This window comes from Colletotrichum chrysophilum (assembly GCF_026319265.1).
Source record: "Colletotrichum chrysophilum strain AFK26 chromosome Unknown scaffold_203, whole genome shotgun sequence".
NCBI classification, from domain to species: Eukaryota; Fungi; Ascomycota; class Sordariomycetes; order Glomerellales; family Glomerellaceae; genus Colletotrichum; species Colletotrichum chrysophilum.
In genome coordinates, this window is record NW_026517490.1 from 1 (window position 1) to 19,923 (window position 19,923).

Below are 19,923 nucleotides of genomic sequence, written 5' to 3' on the forward strand. Positions count from 1 at the left end.
GATCACCTTAGCCTCTGAAGACTTGATCTACTACAGCCTACGACCTACGACCTACGACCACGACCCCAGTGTACTGTTTAAACGTCAATCCCCAACTTCTGTTAGCAGACCCTACTGTCGGATAGCTGACCGTAACACCCAGCCGATGATGGAGGCCACAGAACATGCGTAACGTTCGATAGCAAATACGAAGTCGTTTCCATCCAAAATGTCGCGGGCCAGGATCTTTGACTCATTACCTTGACACGTCCGGTAGCCTCGCACAGCTTGGCTGCCTACTGCTGAATGCTGTTGAAATCATTAAGCGCTGTACCAAGAGTATCAAGGGGCCATAAGACAGAGCAAATTACATACCGTGATTCGCCGGTGTAGTCTCCCTTTATCGCCGTAGACAAGATTGGTCTGATTATTTTCGGTGTCGTCGAGCATGTCACCAGCAAGATAAGAGACTGGGCGTGACGAGTAGATATTTGCACGCTTGTCCATGAGATCTGACGCCGACCAGCAGTCATTCGCTATGACGGTCGGACGATTTCCCGTCCAAAGGGTGATCAGCGGGCTGTTGTAATCTTTGGACCACTTTTCGAAAGTCACGTAGGGTTTCTCAGTAGGAACTTGTCCAATATTGCCGACAATGGGGTACGGAAAGGGGCCGGGCGGCATTCGAGATCTCAGGTACAAGACGCGGCTGTAAGAAGCCACGATCCATAGAATTGAGAGAATGACAATGATGGACGATACAAGGCCCAACATTGCTTGGGGGCTCAGCCAAAGTGCTGACAGACCATGGGGGAAATGCATCATAGATAAGGCATAAGGATTGAATACAAGCTGCTCTGTAGTTCGAAACGGACAACAGTCACAACACGCAGTAATACGATATCTAATTATCTTCGTCTATCATTTATCTTCTCCTCGTCAACAGACTGACGGCTTCCGCGGAGCCCGCCAAATACGATTCGGACACCAGTGACTGTATGAACAAGTTTGTCGTTCAGTGCCACCTGCTGTATGAAGGCGCTTGGAGGTCAGCTTGGCTCGTAGCTGCCAAGCAACAATGCGGCAGCCGGCCCCGCAATCCTGGCATCTCGGGTGCAGAAAGAGGACCCCCGCTTAACCGAAAGCAACCACATCACTACTACTCTCAAGAGATCACCGACTACGGATAGCAAGGTCGACTCTACCTGCATATTTCGCGATATGACGACGGGAGGCAGCGGGGTACTCGGCCGAAATGCCCGATCAGCATTCCAACTTGAACAGTTCCACACTGAGATACCATTGTTAATTGTTATCACCAGTTACGCGCCTGCTGTCTCGCAATAGTTCGGCATACATAGCTGTTCCATGCACGTCGGGCTCCATGTCCGGATTCGCCGAGCGGTCGACGCTTGGTCGATACGTCAGGTTAGTGACTGAGACCTCGCGTGTGTTGAAGTGGTCACGTTACGGATCGGCTCATCTAATCTCTTCGTCGTATTTTGACTCTTCTACATCATCCACATTGGAACATCGTCAAACAACAACGCAAAATCGCAAATATGGGCTCAAAGGCTATGGTTATTACATTGCTTGCCTGCATCGCGAGCACCTGTGTCTTCTCCCTCGACGTCGCCATTATCAATAGTCTCAACGTTATGCAATCCTTCCAAAATTGTATTCCCAATGCCTTTCTTTTCCTATTTGCCATAATTAGAACCTCCGAACTAGAGATGAGCTCAACTATTGACCTGCATTGACTAACAGATTTTGAACTTACTCCCGCTCTCGCCGGCCTCAATGTCACAATTCTCTATGCTGGTTGTGTCTTTGCAGTCCCATTTGCTGGCTTTGTGTTGGATCGGTATGGCCGTCGGAGAGGTCTGATGATCGGTTCCGCCATTGCTCTCCTCGGAGCCACCCTTCAAGCCTCGGCCCACGAAAGTAAGCCTCTTGTCCATGTTTTCTGCAGGCATGTGTTTTTTGGTTAGATCAGAATGAGAATATGCTGATGGGCTCTCAGAAGTGCAGCTTCTTTGTGGTAGATTCTTATTGGGTCTCTCGTTCATCATTACGGGTGCTGGCGCCCCGTCATGGTTGATGGAGGTTGGCCCTCCGAAGTATCGGGAAGAGATAACAAATGTCATGGTTGCTTGTTTGCCTATTACAGGCATGATGGGTGGTCTCATCTACCTGGGAATTTACAATAAAACTTCCAATTGGGCATGGAGGGCGGGCCTCATGGTATGTATCAGGGTTCCATCATCTTCGTGTCAGTCAGTCAGTAACGTCTAGGTTATCAAGGCTGATATCGCCGGGCCCGCTATTGCGTTACTAATACTCCCTTTCGCACCAGAAAGCATTCGCTGGTTAGTAGCCGAGGGCCGGGCAGATGAGGTAAATGCTTTGACTCATTTGTGACTACCAATCGTAGCCAATGCAACTTTACTGACGCTGTCAATACCATAGGCCTTCGAGGTCCTCGTCAAGATCCGTCAGAGAACTAGGAACGATCCCGAGATTCTGGCAGAATTTCAGCAGATCAAGCAGACAATCGAACTTGGGCGTCAATTGAGTCAACGAGACTCCTGGAAATCTCTTGTGTCTCCTGGTAAGTCAATCCTGTCTCTGAGGGATTAAACTGATCAAAAGCCATTTTGTGTAGCTCGCAATTTTCGCAGGTTCCTCATCACTGTTTTGACGAATCTCTTCTTCCAAACGAATGGCAGTAATTTCTTACCGTATAGCGACTTTCCCAGTGACCACTCTCGGCCTTTCGACGTGAATTTGCTGACAAGCGGATGGGCAGATATTTCTTTACCATCATCATCCGTGGGACTGGTGTGACCAACACCTTTACCCTTCTCCAGGTCAACGTCGGTCTTACAGCATGGGCCGCAGCTTGTTCCATCTTTGGCGTTTGGTTCGTTTCGAAAATGGGGCGAAGGTCGTCTTTCCGCAAGTGCCCCTCTCAGCGTTCATTTGCTGGTTGAAAGTCGACGCACGCCACCATTCCATTACTAACACTATGGAACAAACTGTTAGTGATTGGCACAATGGTGATAGCTGCATCATTTGCTACTCTTGCCATACTGCAGCAACATATCGAGGCTACAAACCAAGCCGCATTTGCCAAAGGGGCCGTAGCCGTGTGCTTCATCTTTTACTGGGCGGCCTTTTCATCTTGGTACGCGACAGCCACTCTTTGTTGAGAGCATATTTGCTGACATCAATGATCGCGATCCTGAAGGATGCTGTTAAACTACTCATACCCTCCAGAGATCCTCAAGTACACCCAAAGAGCCCGCGGCGTTGGTGTTGGTCAGGCCCTTGGCTACCTCGTTGGGGCAGGCTTGAGTTATGCTATCCCGCTCGCTATCCAAAACCTCTCATGGAGATACTACATCCTCAACTGTCTTTGGAATGCGCCCATTTTTGTCGTCATATGGTGGCTCTACCCTGAGACAAAGGGTAAAACTCTGGAGGAGATCGACTCCATCTTCGACGGTTCAGCTGCGAAGTCCTCGTTACAAGTCATTGAGGGCCTACCAGATCCTTTCATCGAAGGTGGTCATCACGAAGTAAAATTGAAAGAGCTCAAGGATTCTCAGGTTGGAACTTCGGCACAGTGACAGTTGACTGGGTTCAACCGTTGTAAGTGGGTTTACCGTTCGAATATGGACGAGACCAGCGGGGTAAGGTGGTCTAATTAGAGCAGTTACTGAGGAAATGAGAAGGACCCCAACACCAGTGAAACTGAGATCAAGTCGAAGGCACTGTCTTAAGCCTGTTGTCGAAGATAGCTGTAGGAAGTCCTATGCTTGCGCCACATCACAGTTAGCAGTGGAACCCCAAAACTTTCTTTCACACAATCTTTGACGAGGTAGCAGAACCTGGGCTCTCAATTTTGTTCATGCACGTGCGAGCACCGTTGACTTGATGCAATCGCAGCACCACCTCTGCCACAAATTCAAAACATAGGAAGAGAGTTGCCGGCACAGCTGTTATTCCTGCTTGACAATCGACTTCGTGCTGGCCAATAGAGAAATACTCTGATTTGGCAAGCAATCCATACCTTCATTTTAAGCATAACATCAAGTCTCACTTGGAACGGGCGACGATCACTTCCCCGAAAGTTAAATCTACCCCGCCATCTCCAGCATTGCCGGAGGGGTTCGTCCTTCGCCACCAATTACCAATCGCTATATTGCTAGGGTCGGGCAGAATCCGAGAGCTATCTGCCGCTGACATGGTCTAAATGCCGTCAAATCCGACCAACCGCTGAACCTCGCATTACCCCCGCTACCATTCGGCGCCGACGTCGGTTAAACGTCAGTGAAGATGGAAGGATCGAGTGATGATAAAAACAAGCGATTTCACGTCGAGGACAAAGATGGCGCATCGTCTCAGGAGCAATCTAAAATGGCCACTCTCCAGCTCGCAACGTGGGCGACGAACCTGACCTACGCCAACCTCACAACCGGCGTGGTGGATGCCGCTGTTAAGAGTCTTTACAACTGGGCCGGATGCGCAATCGGGGGTTACATCCAAGACGCACCCCAGATTGCGCAGAACACCACCCTCGCTGCCTTCAGCGGTCCTCCCACATCGAGCATCCTTGGCGCCAATGACTTCATCAGCGCAGGGTACGCGGATGCGCAGACAGCGGCCTTGATCAATGGCATCGCCTCACATGTTGATGATTATGACGATACCCATTTGGAGACAATCATCCATCCAGCTGGACCCGTCGCTAGCGCGCTCTTTGCTGTTGCCGAGTGGAAAGCCCCAGTCTCCGGCCAGGATTTTATCACCGCCTTCGTGGCTGGTGTTGAGGCGGAGTGTAAGCTGGGTTTGTCAGTCTACCCCGAGCATTACAACGTGGGATGGCACATCACGAGTACAACTGGATCCATAGGCGCCGCAGTGGCAGTCAGCAGACTTCTTGGATCTGACACCACTACTATGCGGAACGCCATCGGCATAGCAGCAACCCAAGTTGTTGGCATGCAAGAGTATTTCGGCTCAGACACGAAGTCATTCCACGTCGGCCGGGCCGCGCAAAGCGGTATGCTTGCCGCCCTACTTGCCAAGAACAACTACACAAGTTCATTGCAAGGTCTTGAAGCCAAGTTTGGCTGGCTTCACGTCGTCAGCACGCGTGAGAACGCAACGGCCTACTTCGATCAACTTGGCAAGATATGGGAAGTTGAAAAGAACACATTCAAGCCTTTCCCTTGTGGCATTGTCATGCACCCATCCATCGACGGCGCAATCCAGCTCCACAACCAGATCTTGCAAGAAGGCAAGGCCATTACAGACATTGAATCTGTTCAGCTTCGCGTCAACCCGCAAGTTCTGATCCTCACAGGCAAGACGGATCCACAAACCGGCCTGGAGGGAAAGTTCAGCATCTACCATGCCACCGCTGTGGGTCTGCTCTATGGAGAGGCGACACCTAAGGAGTTCACCGATGCTGTGGTGAAGAATCAGACGGTGGCTGAACTGCGGAAGAAGGTCAACGTGACAACGGACGCAAGCGTGGATAACGCCCAAGGATACATCACGTTGAACTTCAACGATGGGACAAAGTTGGACAAGCACATCGTGAACGCGATTGGTAGCCAGGAGAACCCACTCACCGTTGAGGACCTGAAAAAGAAGTTCATGGACCAAGTCACCATCGCTATTGGCGGGGACAGGGCGGTTAGAGCGTACGACGCATTTGCTAACATCGGGAACTTGACTGATGTTGGCAAGTTGAGGGGAATGTTCTAACTTCTAATTTTAAATCTATTTTTTGTCGAAGATATTGACATATTCTGAGTGGTCATGAATGAACGTGAACTGGGGTTTGCGAGTGAGCAAACGCACCTACCTACCCAAAGGCCGAGTTTCGATGGGAAAAGCATCTACCAGTCTTCAAATCTTCTTGCTTCCGGTCGACGCGTAGTCGTTCGATCTACTGGTCTTCTCGGCCATCTTCCTAAGTTGCCGAAACTGAGTCGGGAAGATGCTTCACGTCGCCGAGGGTGACCAGGTGGGGCTTTGGGGGTTGATGGCGCAGACGGACAATTCCCGCTGGCGTCGCGGACCGTGTCAGTTGGCCGCGGGATTTGTCCGTTATCCCAGAGGCTAGGATGCAATTTTCATCCACAAGGCCTACTGAAGGCAGCTTTTCTGAAATTTCAATTATTTTCCATTGATTTCAGTTCACTCATTCTCTCTGCAGTTGCTATTCATTTGTAGGACCAACTTTGCCGTTCCCATACTCAGAAATTGCAACATGACTGTCGTTCACATTGGTAAGGCTTGCGACCCATGTACCTACCCAATTTTTATATGCTAATGCGTATTATCATCAGTGTTATTCAAGTTCCGTTCCGATGTGACGGATGAACACAAAGCAACGTTTGTGAGGGAGCTCAAGACGCTCAAGACACTTCCCTGTGTGAAAGCACAGCGTCTTGTTGTCGGTGGTCCCTCCATTACCGACCCGATAGAGCGAAGCAAAGGCTATCACTTCGCGCTTTTGAGCTTCCATGAGGACCGCAAGGCACTTGAAGGGTACCAGGCTAGTGCTGAACACCACAGGTAATTGTACCCAGCTGTTCCCCGAATAATTGCTGACCAGCTCCGCAGAGTGACCAGCACCTACCTCTGGCCCTTCAAAGAGGATGTCACAAGATTTGATTTCGAAGTTGAGCAAGAAGATGAACACATGTGGGACTTTGTGGCGAAGGGAATCGTGAATGGCGCTGTGTAGTGTCGAAACTAAGATACCCGGACTTGACACTGGTGGATTTCGCTTTGTCAGGTGATGCGAAGAATACAGGGATGCTCGAATTGAAGAACGGCGAGTTCTAGAGGATACAAGGCGTTGATTGGCTGATCGTCTCGAAGTCGCTTGTGCCACATACGTGCAGGATGAATTGATAGGAGCTGTGGGTTGGCAGATCATTGGAGAGCGGGGTCAAGAACTCCAGAACCGAGTCTCTTACCGCGATCATGATACTTGGTTTACTTTGCAAATACACTGATAGCTTCAGTGTCACGACAAAACTATCAAGCTGAACGACGTCGCACCAAAAAAAGCAGCTTCTAGATCCACATCGCAATGTCTCGGCCAAATGGCTGGCTATGTTCTATCTGCACGCAGGTCATCCAGACCAGCAGTGGTCGGATCGGCCGTGACGCCACATGCATGCCGACAGGCCAGAGTTTGGAACGTTTTCGGAAGGCTGCCGCTGATGATTGCTTTATATGTGCTAAAGTATGGAATCTCTCCGAGCAGCATCGGCGAGCGTGGGATTGTCTGCCCCCGGAAAGTTGGAGTCCATTCTACTACATCATCGATAAAGAAGAGTATCCTAAGAATACGCTGCATCAAATCAGAGTCTGGATCCTCTACAATGACCCGACGCGAGAACAAATAGAGCACGCCACCGACGTTCGTTTCAGGTTGATACCGTCAATAGGTACGCAAATTACGACTGCGTGCCCACACAGCTCGCTTTCAACGAGCTCATGATTATGCGTTTACTGACAATAACCATAGGAAGTGAATACGAGAACTTATTCGTGGTCTCGGACATCGAAGAAAGCACCGGATCTTCACAAACCCTTGACTTGGCTTATTCCTGGTTTCGCGAGTGCACATCTCGCCATACAAGGAAGTGCAAGGCTCATCCTGGACAGACAGAGGGCTGGCTTCCGTCACGTCTTATAGACATTGGATCTCATGAGGAATCGCAATGGAAGCTTTTGATAACAAGCACAGATGCGATATTGTCTGAATCTCTTCTGTATCTGACTCTGAGCTACCGCTGGGGAGACGATGTCCAGCACGAGCTCTTGACATCGTCCACAATGAGCCAATTTCGACAAGGAGTAGAGATCTCTAGTCTGCCCAAAACATTCCAAGATACAGTTATTGTGGCACGGCGATTGGGAATTCGATACATATGGATTGACTGTCTATGCATCATTCAAGACTCCCGAGACGATTGGGAGGCTGAAGCTCCTGAGATGCGGCATATATACGCAAACGCGGCTTGTAATATCGCCGCTTCTGCGTCAGATGACGCCGATGGAGGACTTTTCCGGTCTCGAGATGGGCGAGACATTCGGCCTGGTTTGGTCACCTCGACTTTGGCGTCAGGTCACCCTGAAACATTCTATATCTTTGATAAAAGCTATTGGGATCGCCACCTTCTCGGGGGTTCACTTCATCGCAGGGGCTGGGTCTTCCAGGAACGTTTCCTGGGGCCGCGCCAGCTCTACTTTACACAACATCAGGTTCTGTGGGAGTGTCTTGAGGAACACAAGTGTGAGGGCTTTCCTCGAGGTATTCCCCTCCATATATCTTTCAAGGATACTGAAAGACTACTTCAGCCATTTGAGGAGAGGAAACAATTGGATAAAACACAGGAACGAGGGCTTGACGACCACAACATGGCTTACGACGCGCTGGAACTATGGCGCGATCTTGTCACGACCTATTCCCAATGCCGCTTCACGAGGCCAGAGGACAAGCTCTACGCCTTTTCGGGCATCGCCAAGCTCTTCCAGGAGGTGACCGGTGACAGATATCTCGCGGGTCTATGGCGGTCACGGGTCTTGGATTTGCTGAATTGGACCGTCTTCACTCCAAAGCCAAGGCTTTCATCTCAATATCGGGCGCCTTCCTGGTCTTGGGCATCGGTTGATGGGCCTTTCAAGATGCATATGACCGCGGCTGACTTCCACTTTCAGGTTTCAGTCCTAGATGTGGATGTTACGACAAGAAGCGGGAACCAAGATGTTGTCGACGTTACCGGAGGGTACATTAAGTTGAGGGGTCCCTTGATCGCTGGACACTATAGCCAAGAGTCGATTGCCGGACAGATATTGATTCAGTTGAAAGACAAAAACGCCCATCCGATCTCTGTGTTGCCCTTTCCAGACACTACAGAAATCCAATTTAAGGGGCGTGGTACAATCAATTTCCTAGTTCTCAACGCCCAAGAGCGCAATTGCTCGGGGAGTGGGGATTCAACGTATACCAAGGAAACCGACCTCATTTGCATTATCTTAGCTCCTGTAAGTGAGCTGGACCGCATTTACAAGAGAATAGGATGGTTTTCGGACAGACATCGCAAAAGGTTCTCTGAACTAGAACTCCTTGCAGCCTACCAGCAACACGTGGAGGACATGATTATTATTTAGGCACATAGAGAAACTTTAGTGAAGACATGAGTGGCAGGGCTTTTATCAGAGGTGTATAAACTTCGCGCCGACACCCTTACTGTCCCTTTCAGCTACAAATACATCGCGTTTGGAACCAGGGCTTATCTGATACGGTTAGCGACAGAAACATTCCCCGGTGCGCTAAGCATAATGTTTGTAGTCCTACTCGTCTCTTATGAAATACGCATCTGAAATCTGGCAAGAGGCGACATGTGCAGGGTTCGAGCAGGACAAAAAGCACCGCCACCTGGTAACAATCTTCAATTCATGTCCGTCCTGTAGAAGAAGTAATCCCTCCATCAACCACAATCTTCTGCCCTGTGATATACCTCGCCTCATCAGAGACCAAAAACGCCGCCGCATTCGCAACATCCCACGCATCCCCCATCCTCCCCATTGGCACCTGATCATCCCTCATCTTCTTGAACGCCTCATACCCGCCCTCCATCGGAAATCTCGACGCCAAACTCTTGGTATACGGCGTCTCCATCAACCCCGGAACAACGGTATTCAGCCGCACCTTTCTGGGGGCATAGATGACGGCTGTCGCCTTGACGAACTGCATAATTGCCGCCTTGGTCGTGTTATAGGCGACCTGCGGCTTCCCGATGTACCGCAATCCCGCAATGCTCGATATGCACACAACGCTCCCGCCCGTCTCCTGCTTCTCCATCACAGGCAAGACGTGGTGACATGCGAGGTAGACGGTCTTGAGATTGATCTCGATCTGAGAGTCCCACGTCTCCTCGGACATGGTTGCAGGGCACCCGGGCTGGGATTGCCCGACGTTTGCTAGGAGGATGTCGATGCGGCCGTGCTTTGCCAGACACGCGTCCACGAGCGCTTTTACAGATTCTGAAGAGGTGGCATCGGTAGCGACGACATCGCAGACGCCTCCGATTTCTTCAATGGCCTGCTTTGTCTTGGCTGTTGACTCGATAGTGCGGTTTCCACCAAAAATGATGGCGCCCTGCTTTGCAAAAGTGACGGCGCAGGCGGCCCCAATGCCCCAGCCTTCTGAGCCGGTTTGGCCAAGGCCTATGACGAGGGCGACTTTTCCTCTGAGGTCGAGCATGAGTGTGGTGTAAGTGGTGACGGAAAAGGGTCGGAAAAGACGGGGCTTCGGTGACGATGAATGGGATGTTGAAGCTGGGTCAAGACGATCATAATTGCTTCACTCGATTCAACAGCTTAACTTATACTCAAAACGAACCGCACACAAAATACGCATAGTAATGCTCCCCGAATGCCACGGCCATCAAGTAAGCTTCTCGATGAGAGTTTGCTGTAAGCCGCATGCAAACGGAGAAAGTCCGCCAGTCACGGACAAGACTCCGAGTCCCTCGGCCGTCCTATTACCGTCGGGATCACGACATGCGGAGTCCCCGCACCTCAACCGGGCCCGCGGATAAGGTCATCTAGCCAACCATAAAACCAGGAATACTAATACTCCTCATGACGTGACCGTCCCTTATAATCGCAAGCCAACTAACACCAAAAAGCCCAACATCAAAATTCAAAATTTGAGAAAGCACAGGTAAGTAAAAATGGCAGAACAAAAGAAGCCTGTAATAGGCGACTACGACCTCTCAACCCCAATCGACCCCAACTCGACCGGCCTCCGCCAGGGCCTCACCTCCTACGGCGACGCGCACTTCTCCCTCTTCCTGCGCAAGGTCTTCATCAAGGCCCTCGGCTACAGCGAGGATGCGCTCTCGCGCCCCATCATCGGCATTGTCAACACGTACTCGAGCTTCAACCCGTGCCACGCCAACGTGCCGCAGCTGATTGAGGCCGTGAAGCGCGGGGTGCAGCTCAACGGCGGGCTGGCGATCGACTTTCCCACGATCAGCATCGCGGAGAGCTTCGCGTCGCCGACGAGCATGTATCTGAGGAACCTGATGAGCATGGACACCGAGGAGATGATCAAGGCGCAGCCGTGTGATGCTGTGGTGTTGATTGGAGGTAAGATGTCGTGTGGTCTGAGACGGACGGTGCTGGGGCTGACGGGTGGGTAGGATGTGATAAGACGACACCGGCTCAGTTGATGGGTGGTATCTCTGCGAACAAACCCATTTTGCATCTGGTCACAGGGCCAATGATGCCGGGCAGCCACAAGGGTGTAAGAATCGGCGCATGCACAGATTGCCGCAACAACTGGGCGGCATACAGAGCCGGGAAGATTGATATCGAAGATATCTCCGCCATCAATGACGAGCTTGCACCAACGGTGAGTAGAAAACACACCTCTCAACTCATTTCACTTTACTAACTCAACACAGGGAGGAACATGCGGCGTCATGGGCACCGCCTCAACCATGGCCTGCATCCTCGTCGGCCTCGGCATGATGCCCTTCGCCGGCGCCACCGCCCCCGCCGTCTCCTCCGCCCGCCTCCGCATCGCCGAGCAAACAGGCGGCCTCGCCGTCGCCCTGCACACCAAGCGCCTCAAGCCCCAGGACCTCCTCACGCGCGAGTCCTTCCTCAACGCCATCACCGTCCTCCAGGCCATCGGCGGCTCCACTAACGCCGTCGTCCACCTCATGGCCATCATCGGCCGCCACCCGGCCGTCGCCGGCACCATCACCCTCGACACCTTCGACGAGATCGGCCGCAAGACGCCCCTGATCGTCGACCTCAAGCCCAGCGGCGACAACTACATGACCGACTTCCACAACAGCGGCGGCATGCTCGCGCTGCTGCACGAGATCAAGGACCTGCTGTACCTGGACGCGATGACGGTTACGGGCAGGACGCTCGGCGAGGAGCTCGCGAGCACGCCCTTCATCCCCGTGCCGCGGGACAGCTTGGTCAACTGCCTGCAGACGTTCAACGAGCCGCTGTACCCGGCGTCTGCGCTCGCTGTGCTCCGCGGGAATATCGCGCCCGGCGGCGCGGTGATCAAGCAGAGCGCGTCAAAGTACCGGCATCTGCTGAAGCACTCCGGCCCCGCGGTCGTGTTCGCTGGATCCGCGGACATGGCGCTTCGGATTGACGATCCGGACTTGGACGTCACGCCGAATAGTGTGCTTGTTTTGCAGAATATCGGTCCGGTTGGAAACCCGGGTATGCCGGAAGCAGGCCTGATCCCGATTCCTAGGAAACTCGCCGCGCAGGGGGTACAAGACATGTTGCGTTTGTCGGACGGCAGGATGAGCGGTACCGCTGGCGGGACCATCGTGCTTCACATCTCTCCAGAGGCAGCTGATCCCGAGTCGGTGTTGGGGATTGTCAGGGACGGCGACATCATCACTTTTGACGCGGAGCAGCGTGTAATCAGGGTCGAAATCTCAGATGAAGAGATCAAGAAGAGGATAGCCGAGAAGCTCCAGGTACTAGAGCAGGAGGAGGCAAATGGTGGGAGTAACGCGCCTTGGATCGCGAAGAAGCGGATCAGGGGTTACCGTGGCTTGTACTTGCGCGAGGTTAATCAGGCTGAGGGTGGCGGAGACTTTGACTTCCTAACGGCTCGCGGTCCATCACGAGGGTTATGACTTGGGAATCATTAGACGTTTGTAATGTGCCATATGAAAAACACTATTCTGTACAAGATTATTGTAAATAGCCGCAATCAGCTCAAGAGAAGCTAGGGTATGTCGGTATGAAGTCGTCAAAAAGACCACGCATGATGCTATCCAAGTTCGATCCCTCTCCCATCTGCAGTTGGTCACCGAAAGCTGTGTTAGACAAGAACGACTCGAACGGGTCTTGGGGTAGAAATGCCTCTGGTCCGTTTGAGGTCATTGATGCCATAGTAATCGGGTGAGACAGGCTCTCAGAGAAGCCGATTCTGCCTGCTGAAGCGCCATTGAGATTGGGATCGTACGGGTTGAGCGGTGGTGCCTGTGTAGATTCCAGACGCGAGGACCTGCGATGCTGCGGCACGTCCAACGTGGCAGGTTGGCTCAGCATGTCTTTGATCCAACGAACAGTGGCGCGAATCATGTCGTCGAGAATATCTCGGCACCGCTTCGCTCCAGACCAATGCTCTCCGGTGGCGGCCAAGACCCCCAATCCGGCACTGAAGTCGGACATGAGGGAGTCTAATGCTGTTTGACGAGCAATCTCGGGTACCATTTTGATGCAATACAGCATGGTAATGATACTCAAGACGATTGAATGGGGCGTGTTCCAGGCGTGCATCAGCATGTTTTGCTTGTATAGCTGGTCCAGGAGACGGACGCCCTGGCACGCGGCGTCGAAGCACTTGCGTAATGAGTCCGACGACGGGTTGGGTATCGCGGGACTGGGCCGCAGAAGTAGCATCCGGAGCCCGTGGTATCTAATCCGGCAGACAATCTGGACGTACTCCACTCCAGGGTGTTGAGGGATGGTGCTGTGCCATTCATCCAACTGCTGAAGCATGCCATTTTGCCATTCGTTGATGTCGATGACTGCAGGGTAGGCATATCGAGGGGTATCGCGGACAATGCTATTGGCGACGTATTTGAACTCTGAGTTGAGCTTGGCTAGTCTGAACAGGTGGATGGAGAAAGCCATGCGGCCTATTGGTGCAGATCCAGCTGGTTGGGCGAAATTGTGCAGTGCGAAGTCATCGATGTTTTGGGGCAGCTATCCGAAAATTAGCAATGTCTTTGTCATAGATCAAATGGACTACCCACTCGAAGGTCACAGGCTTCATCTCGTAGCCCAATAGGTCGGCCCATCATCGTGGCAATCATCCTGTCAAGGGTGAGAACAACCCAGAATATCCTCGTCCTCATCTCTTGCTCTAGCAGAGAAATTCCCGCATTAGTGTTGATGTCTCGCTGAAGACCCAAGTCAAGAACGGCAGCAATGCATTGGTAGTTGAGATACCACACATCCAAACGCATGCACGCGCTGTGCATGGTAAATATCGTCAGTAGCAGCAAACACTGCAGCCCGCGAATGGAATTCTCAACATTGATCCGATCAAAGTACTGCAGGGCTGACAAGCAGTACGATTCCCCAGAAAGCCTGGCCCTCGTCCGACGGGAAAGGACCGTGGCTCCGAGCGCCAGCACCATGAAGACTTGGAAAGCACCCGTCGGGCCATGCTCCGCCTCCAAGCCATTCTCATACACCTGGTCCAGCAGCATCATGAACGTCGGCTGGTGTAGGATGGGGTACTGCACGTTGATGACGTCGAAGTACATCTCGGCGAGCTGGCGGGCTTGTTCCTTGCCCGGCAACGGAAGCGGGCCCTGCATCGCCTCGACGAGTGCCGTCGGGAACGGGCTGTTTTGCGCCGGCGTCCTGGAGGGCCACGCTGCCTGATCTTCTTGGCGCGTGGAATTCAGCATCAGACGGGCCAGGAAGTATCCACTAGAAGGTCCGATGTACTTGGGGTCCTGGTTGCTGCCCAGAGAAACCATGCCGATTTCGTGTGAAAGGGCGTTGCTTGCTGAGGGATCAATCACGCGAGCGTCTGGACGAGTTTGCGGGATGGGCGCATTTTCGGGAGCCACTGATTGATGAAGTCCAGATCCGTTGGAATCGGGTGCGCTCATGTGGTCTTCCGGTTGCACACTACCGTCGTCAACTGTTGTCTCAGCGACGAAGGTGTCGTCACCATCAGCATCCATGTCCAGATCACCGGACGGGCCTTGAGCCAAGTCCACATCAGGACATCGGTCTCGAACTATGCTCTCGAGCCATCTGATGCGGTCTTTGAGATTGGATATTTGCCTTTGCCTTTGTTAAACTCAGAGCCCCAAGAGGGTAGCAAACGCACTCACGCCCTCGGCAGGTCCTTCAGACGCACACTCTCTCCATCAATGCAGGCAACCGAAGCCTTCTTGCAATTGTTACAAGCCGGAAGCTGGCCGTCGCACTGCGCCCAATCAGCAAACTCCACTCCGCAACACCCGCCGAGAACCGCGATCCACCCTCACTTACACGGATCTTCCGCCTCTGGCAACGGGCGCATGCCAGACGCAGCCGGGCCGTTCTCCGCGGTTGGCGGCTTGGCGGCGGCCAGGAGGTGTTCGAATCGGGCATGCTCCGGAGACTGCAGGTGATGATGTTCACAGTCCGAAAATGCGGGTTTCGGGGAACGGTCGAGATGGATTGTCAAGCAAGAGGTTGAAGATGTTCGGGAAATGTCCGATGTGGGCACGCAGAGGTGAGGTTGAAAAAAGACGGAGGTGAGACTGGCGCGGGGAAACCCCGCAGCAAGACTTTGTTGGGTCGGGCTAATCCCGCACAGTTGGCGGCCACTCAACGCAACTGTACGTTCAGACATGTTTGATCACGAGACTCATGTCAAGTCTTGTGAGGTAAAACACCATTTGGGAAGCTCATAATACTCATTAATTTTCATCAACTTTCATCGGAACGATACTCATTCACTAGCATTCTTCTTTACAGTCCCTGGTGTTTCAAAGGCCAGCATCTGCTCGACCTCACTGCACAGTATCACCTAAACGAAGAAAACACCACCAAAATGGCAGACGCAACAGAACCCAAAATCCACATCTCAGCACCCGAAGCACGCCGCCTCGTAGAGGACATCCTCAAAGGCAACGGCGTGCCGGCCCCCAATGCCGCCACCGTCGCCCGCTGCCTCGTCGCCGCCGACCTCCGCGGCGTCGACACCCACGGCATGAACCGCATCCCCTCCTACATGGAGCGAGTCCGCCAGGGCGTCCTCAACGCCGCCGCCGAGCCGGAGCTCACCCAGATCACCCCGGCCGTCGCCCAGGTCGACGGCCGCAACGGCTTCGGCTTCGTTGCCGCGAGCATGGGCATGGCCGCCGCCATCGAGTCCGCAAAGGTCTTCGGCATCGGCATGGCCAGCGTCAAGCACTCGAACCACTTCGGCATGAGCGCCTGGGTCGTGCAGCAGGCCATCGACGCCGACATGATGAGCCTCGTCTTCACAAACTCCAGCCCCGCGCTGCCGGTTTGGGGCGGCAAGAGCAAGCTGATGGGCGTCTCGCCGATCGCGTGCGGCGCGCCGGGGAAGGACAAGCCGTTCATTCTCGACATGGCGCCGTCGGTGGCGGCGAGGGGCAAGATTTACAAGGCCAAGAGGCGGGGCGAGAAGATTCCTTTGGACTGGTCATTGGATGCGGAGGGACGCCCGACGGATGATCCGGAGGCTGCGTTGGGGGGTGTCATGCTTCCCATGGGCGGGCCGAAGGGCTCAGCGCTGTCCATCATGATGGACGTGTTTTCGGGTGTGCTGTCAGGGTCTGCTTTTGCGGGACATGTAACAAATCCGTATGACCCCTCGAAGCCGGCAGACGTGGGCCACTTCTTGGTCGCCATCAAGCCGGACTTGTTCATGAGCTTGGATGACTTTAGGGAGAGGATGGATTACCTGTACCAGCGTGTCGTTGGCTCAGACAAGGCAGCTGGTGTGGAACGCATCTACTTCCCGGGTGAGATTGAGCAACTCAATCAGCAGGAGAGAGAGAAGACTGGCATCCCGCTGGTACAGGCTGAGGTGGATGCTCTTAACGAGGAGGCGAAGAGAGTTGGTGCTCAGCCCCTGACCCCCATGACGACGGCACAGTCATGATGGAGACTGATAGGTAGCAACGCGTGACTTAATAATGGACTTAATTCTTCAAATGAACCAGAATCACAGTCTTCGGACGTCAAGTAGGGAATCTTCTTCAATTAACATTTTCTTCTATTCATGCGTGTATCGATGCTCTCTGATCATGTCTTCATCCGCTCCTACGAGCACCACCGTCTCCCCAAACCCCTCAGGTCTTGCATTCCCTTCATGTTGTTGTTTGTGTATCGAGATTTCGGAACCATGTTGGAATTACTTGGGGCAAGTATCAGGCGTGTGCGGTTCCAGTGCGAGGTGAATCCGATGACAACCCTTGAATGAAACATCGTCACCGTAGACGATTTTGAAGAGTGACTGCTTCGCATCTTGGGGGCAGATACCCAAGGGCTCCAGTGATTTACGAGTGAGGATGACGATTTCGCTCCCATCAGACAGCTTTGTCTTGGTGGTGCCGAAGAACGTTTGAAACGATGGTAGGTTGGAGCAGTCAAAAAATGAGTTGCCAAGGAAGTCGCAGCGATTATCCATGCCGTCCGCAAGTCCGTAAGTTCCCTCATCCGTAGGCTTGCCATAAAGACAGAAGTAGCCCTGTGGATATGCGTTGATATCGAATCCGACAAAGATTCGGCCGGTTTTGGATTCCTTGACGTAGCCCCAATCCTGTACTTTTCCGTTGCCCAAATCTTGCTTGACCGTGAGAGCGAAGCAGCATTTTTTGTCTGAAATCGCGGTATCGCAGCTGTCGGAGATATCTGAAGCCGCATGGGCTGCATTGGGCGGAGCTGCACTGGCGAGTGTGGCTGCGAAGCCGACGACCAGCGAGGTGACAGCCGTGAAGAGCATGATGTTGTGGATCAGAAATGGAAGGTGGAGAATGAGGATGTTGAGCTGAACAACAATAAGTCTGAGCGAGACTCGCGAGGCTGAGTATGGTGAGCAAGTAATGATGCGTTGTCGGTGGTAGCAGAGAATGGGGAGACCCTGGGAACGGATGTTATTATGATGGGAGGAGAAAGTTGGCAAAGGGCAGACGTTGATAAGCAATGTTTATCTACCTAAGTAGCGCACTTGTCACCATGCAGGTACCCTCAGGGAGTTCCTTCTTTCGTCGTGCGACGGTAGTTTGCACATGGAAGGCTCGGTCTAACTTCGGTGCGGAAGGGCCACAGAGCAGTTTTCTTCTCGTGTGAAGAAAGTGACGATCCAAGCACGAGCTTGCTTGCCCTCTGGGGAACAGCCACAAGGAAAGAGGGCCGTCTTCGGGCCGTACTGTATGATTCTCGTTAGGCTGGGTGCTGCAGGGGACACTAGATTGTGGCAACGGCAAGAGCAAACACTCGGACAACAGAGACTCTGTTTCTATCATACTTTGTACATGGATGACACTGTGCTTGCAGAATCCTCCCGTCCTCGACCACTCGGTGGCAGTGAACCTGAAGGCTCGCCGCCCCTCTAGTCCATGAATTTTCGGGCAGCCAACAGTTGGAGAAGGAACCATCCCGTCTTCCGCTTTCACAATTATCGCTGGGGAATGTCTTTTACTTGGTAAAAGTTCCAAAGATGTGTGGCACAAGTTGGTACCATGGCTCAATCGGCGGTCGCGCGACATCAATCTTCTCCCAGGGTCCCACAGACTCCAGCGTCTTGCGGGTGTTTCGGCACAGCTCGCAGCCATTTAAGGCGCGGGGCCACACGAGGTTGATGAACCCTGTATGCAAACACGATCAGCGTCCCGTTTCCATGCGGATGTCTGGGTCTGACTTACGTTGGTAAAGCCGAAGCGGCTCGTTGACCGACACCTCGACGTGCTCATACAAGTACCACCTCCCGCCCTTCTTGAGGTACGAGTACAGCTCGGAAATGTTCTTCTCCGGCTCGGGGATACCACACAAGCACAGGATAGACACGATGCAATCGACGCTGCCCTTCTCGATCTTGCCTCCCCACACGGTCGGGTCGTTCAACGACTCAATACCCGCGGGGACAATCTCGTATGTACCCTCCAGGCCAGCCTCCTTCACACTTCTTCTCAGGGCTGGGTGCAGCTCGGTGTTGGGCTCAACGCCGTACACCTTCGTCACGCCATCGGCGACTCTGCGTCTCACACCACCGGCAGCCATGGTGGCAGGCTTGTCCTTGGCGAAGAGGCTCACCCACAGCCCGGAGCCAGGGCCGATTTCCAAGACGACGCCATTCACAGGAGGGTGAACAGGGTCTTTGACTACATCGGCGCCGGTCACACGGCCTTCGAGGAGAGCAACCATGCGGTCACTATTGCCGGCACGGATGTTTGGCCCAGCCCAGCCCCAGAAGGCATAAAACCAGGCATCTCGAAGACGAGACAACGAGAAGAGTCGGCCAAAATCACCGGCGCGAATTAGACGGATGATGGTGCCAGGGAGGTAGTAGAAAGAGTACGAAAGGAAAATCCAGGGACCTATGAGGCCCCTGGCGAGCTGGGCAAGTTCAATCAGAGAAGGCATGGCGGGCGCTCAGGGGGCTAATGAGGGGTGAGAATGGGTGGGCAATGATGGCAATCGTGCGGTCGAAGCGAAGAGAATCGGGGGATTTCTGGTCGCCGCGAGTATTCTCCCAAAGTCCCAAAGCGAGTTCAGGCGTAAATATAAGAGGAAGAAGACGCGGCACCAGGGGGCGGTCGTTTATAAGTCGGAAAAGACGGATGACCTTCCGCAGTGAGAAGGGAAGCATTTCGCGGGGCATCTATGCCTGTACCGGGTGTCTCAGCAGCCCTAATGCCATTATCGTACACAAGCTATCGCGGTAGGCCCCACTCCCCGGCCTCTAATCTATTCCCCACCAAACCAACTGCCAATCGTACAACACGGGCTTCCTTCCACATCCATGGATACCCGTTTTCTCCCTCCTGCATGCCGTCATTGCTGGTGATAATTCACAGTCCTTTTCCCATTCGCCTATCACATCCACCAATTCATCAACGCCCTGGGTCGTTTTGCATGACCAACAACTAACAAATCGCACGCGCTTCGTGTCTGATGGAAAACCCCACCGCACACCACCAGCTGGTTCGCCATGGCAGGGTCGCATTTGATCCTACACGCGATCAGGCGCCAGGCGCCCCTCGCGCTGGCCGACCACTTCAAGTCGACCGGCCTGCTTGGCTCCACTGTGCGTTCCAGGCAGCGAGGCTTTGCCGAGTTTGGCCGTGCCTGGAGGTCGAGATGTGGTGG

General features: G+C 53.2%; 8 protein-coding genes across 8 annotated transcripts; 5 read left to right on the forward strand and 3 right to left on the reverse strand.

Annotated features, from left to right (window-relative positions):
* Positions 1–2,204: 2,204 nt before the first annotated feature.
* Positions 2,205–3,611, forward strand: COL26b_013059 (uncharacterized protein; the record flags this gene model as incomplete). The annotated part of the gene is made up of 4 exons (XM_053185686.1): positions 2,205–2,259; positions 2,336–2,376; positions 2,449–2,590; positions 3,259–3,611. 4 exons carry the CDS (start codon positions 2,205–2,207, stop codon positions 3,609–3,611), a joined length of 591 nt encoding a protein of 196 aa, XP_053030352.1.
* Positions 3,612–4,401: 790 nt separating this feature from the next.
* On the forward strand, positions 4,402–5,757 carry COL26b_013060 (uncharacterized protein; the record flags this gene model as incomplete). The annotated part of the gene is made up of 1 exon (XM_053185687.1): positions 4,402–5,757. The coding sequence occupies one exon, from the start codon at positions 4,402–4,404 to the stop codon at positions 5,755–5,757; it is 1,356 nt and encodes a 451-aa protein (XP_053030353.1).
* Positions 5,758–6,265: 508 nt separating this feature from the next.
* COL26b_013061 (uncharacterized protein) lies at positions 6,266–6,745 on the forward strand (the record flags this gene model as incomplete). The annotated part of the gene is made up of 3 exons (XM_053185688.1): positions 6,266–6,284; positions 6,345–6,573; positions 6,622–6,745. 3 exons carry the CDS (start codon positions 6,266–6,268, stop codon positions 6,743–6,745), a joined length of 372 nt encoding a protein of 123 aa, XP_053030354.1.
* A 2,727-nt stretch (positions 6,746–9,472) lies between these two features.
* COL26b_013062 (uncharacterized protein) lies at positions 9,473–10,282 on the reverse strand (the record flags this gene model as incomplete). The annotated part of the gene is made up of 1 exon (XM_053185689.1): positions 9,473–10,282. One exon carries the CDS (start codon positions 10,280–10,282, stop codon positions 9,473–9,475), a length of 810 nt encoding a protein of 269 aa, XP_053030355.1.
* A 472-nt stretch (positions 10,283–10,754) lies between these two features.
* On the forward strand, positions 10,755–12,701 carry COL26b_013063 (uncharacterized protein; the record flags this gene model as incomplete). The annotated part of the gene is made up of 3 exons (XM_053185690.1): positions 10,755–11,172; positions 11,301–11,437; positions 11,490–12,701. The coding sequence occupies 3 exons, from the start codon at positions 10,755–10,757 to the stop codon at positions 12,699–12,701; spliced, it is 1,767 nt and encodes a 588-aa protein (XP_053030356.1).
* Positions 12,702–12,783: 82 nt separating this feature from the next.
* COL26b_013064 (uncharacterized protein) lies at positions 12,784–14,774 on the reverse strand (the record flags this gene model as incomplete). The annotated part of the gene is made up of 2 exons (XM_053185691.1): positions 12,784–13,779; positions 13,830–14,774. The coding sequence occupies 2 exons, from the start codon at positions 14,772–14,774 to the stop codon at positions 12,784–12,786; spliced, it is 1,941 nt and encodes a 646-aa protein (XP_053030357.1).
* An 860-nt stretch (positions 14,775–15,634) lies between these two features.
* Positions 15,635–16,714, forward strand: COL26b_013065 (uncharacterized protein; the record flags this gene model as incomplete). Its single annotated transcript, XM_053185692.1, has 1 exon — positions 15,635–16,714. One exon carries the CDS (start codon positions 15,635–15,637, stop codon positions 16,712–16,714), a length of 1,080 nt encoding a protein of 359 aa, XP_053030358.1.
* Positions 16,715–18,252: 1,538 nt separating this feature from the next.
* COL26b_013066 (uncharacterized protein) lies at positions 18,253–19,197 on the reverse strand (the record flags this gene model as incomplete). The annotated part of the gene is made up of 2 exons (XM_053185693.1): positions 18,253–18,422; positions 18,480–19,197. The coding sequence occupies 2 exons, from the start codon at positions 19,195–19,197 to the stop codon at positions 18,253–18,255; spliced, it is 888 nt and encodes a 295-aa protein (XP_053030359.1).
* Between the last annotated feature and the right edge of the window lie 726 nt (positions 19,198–19,923).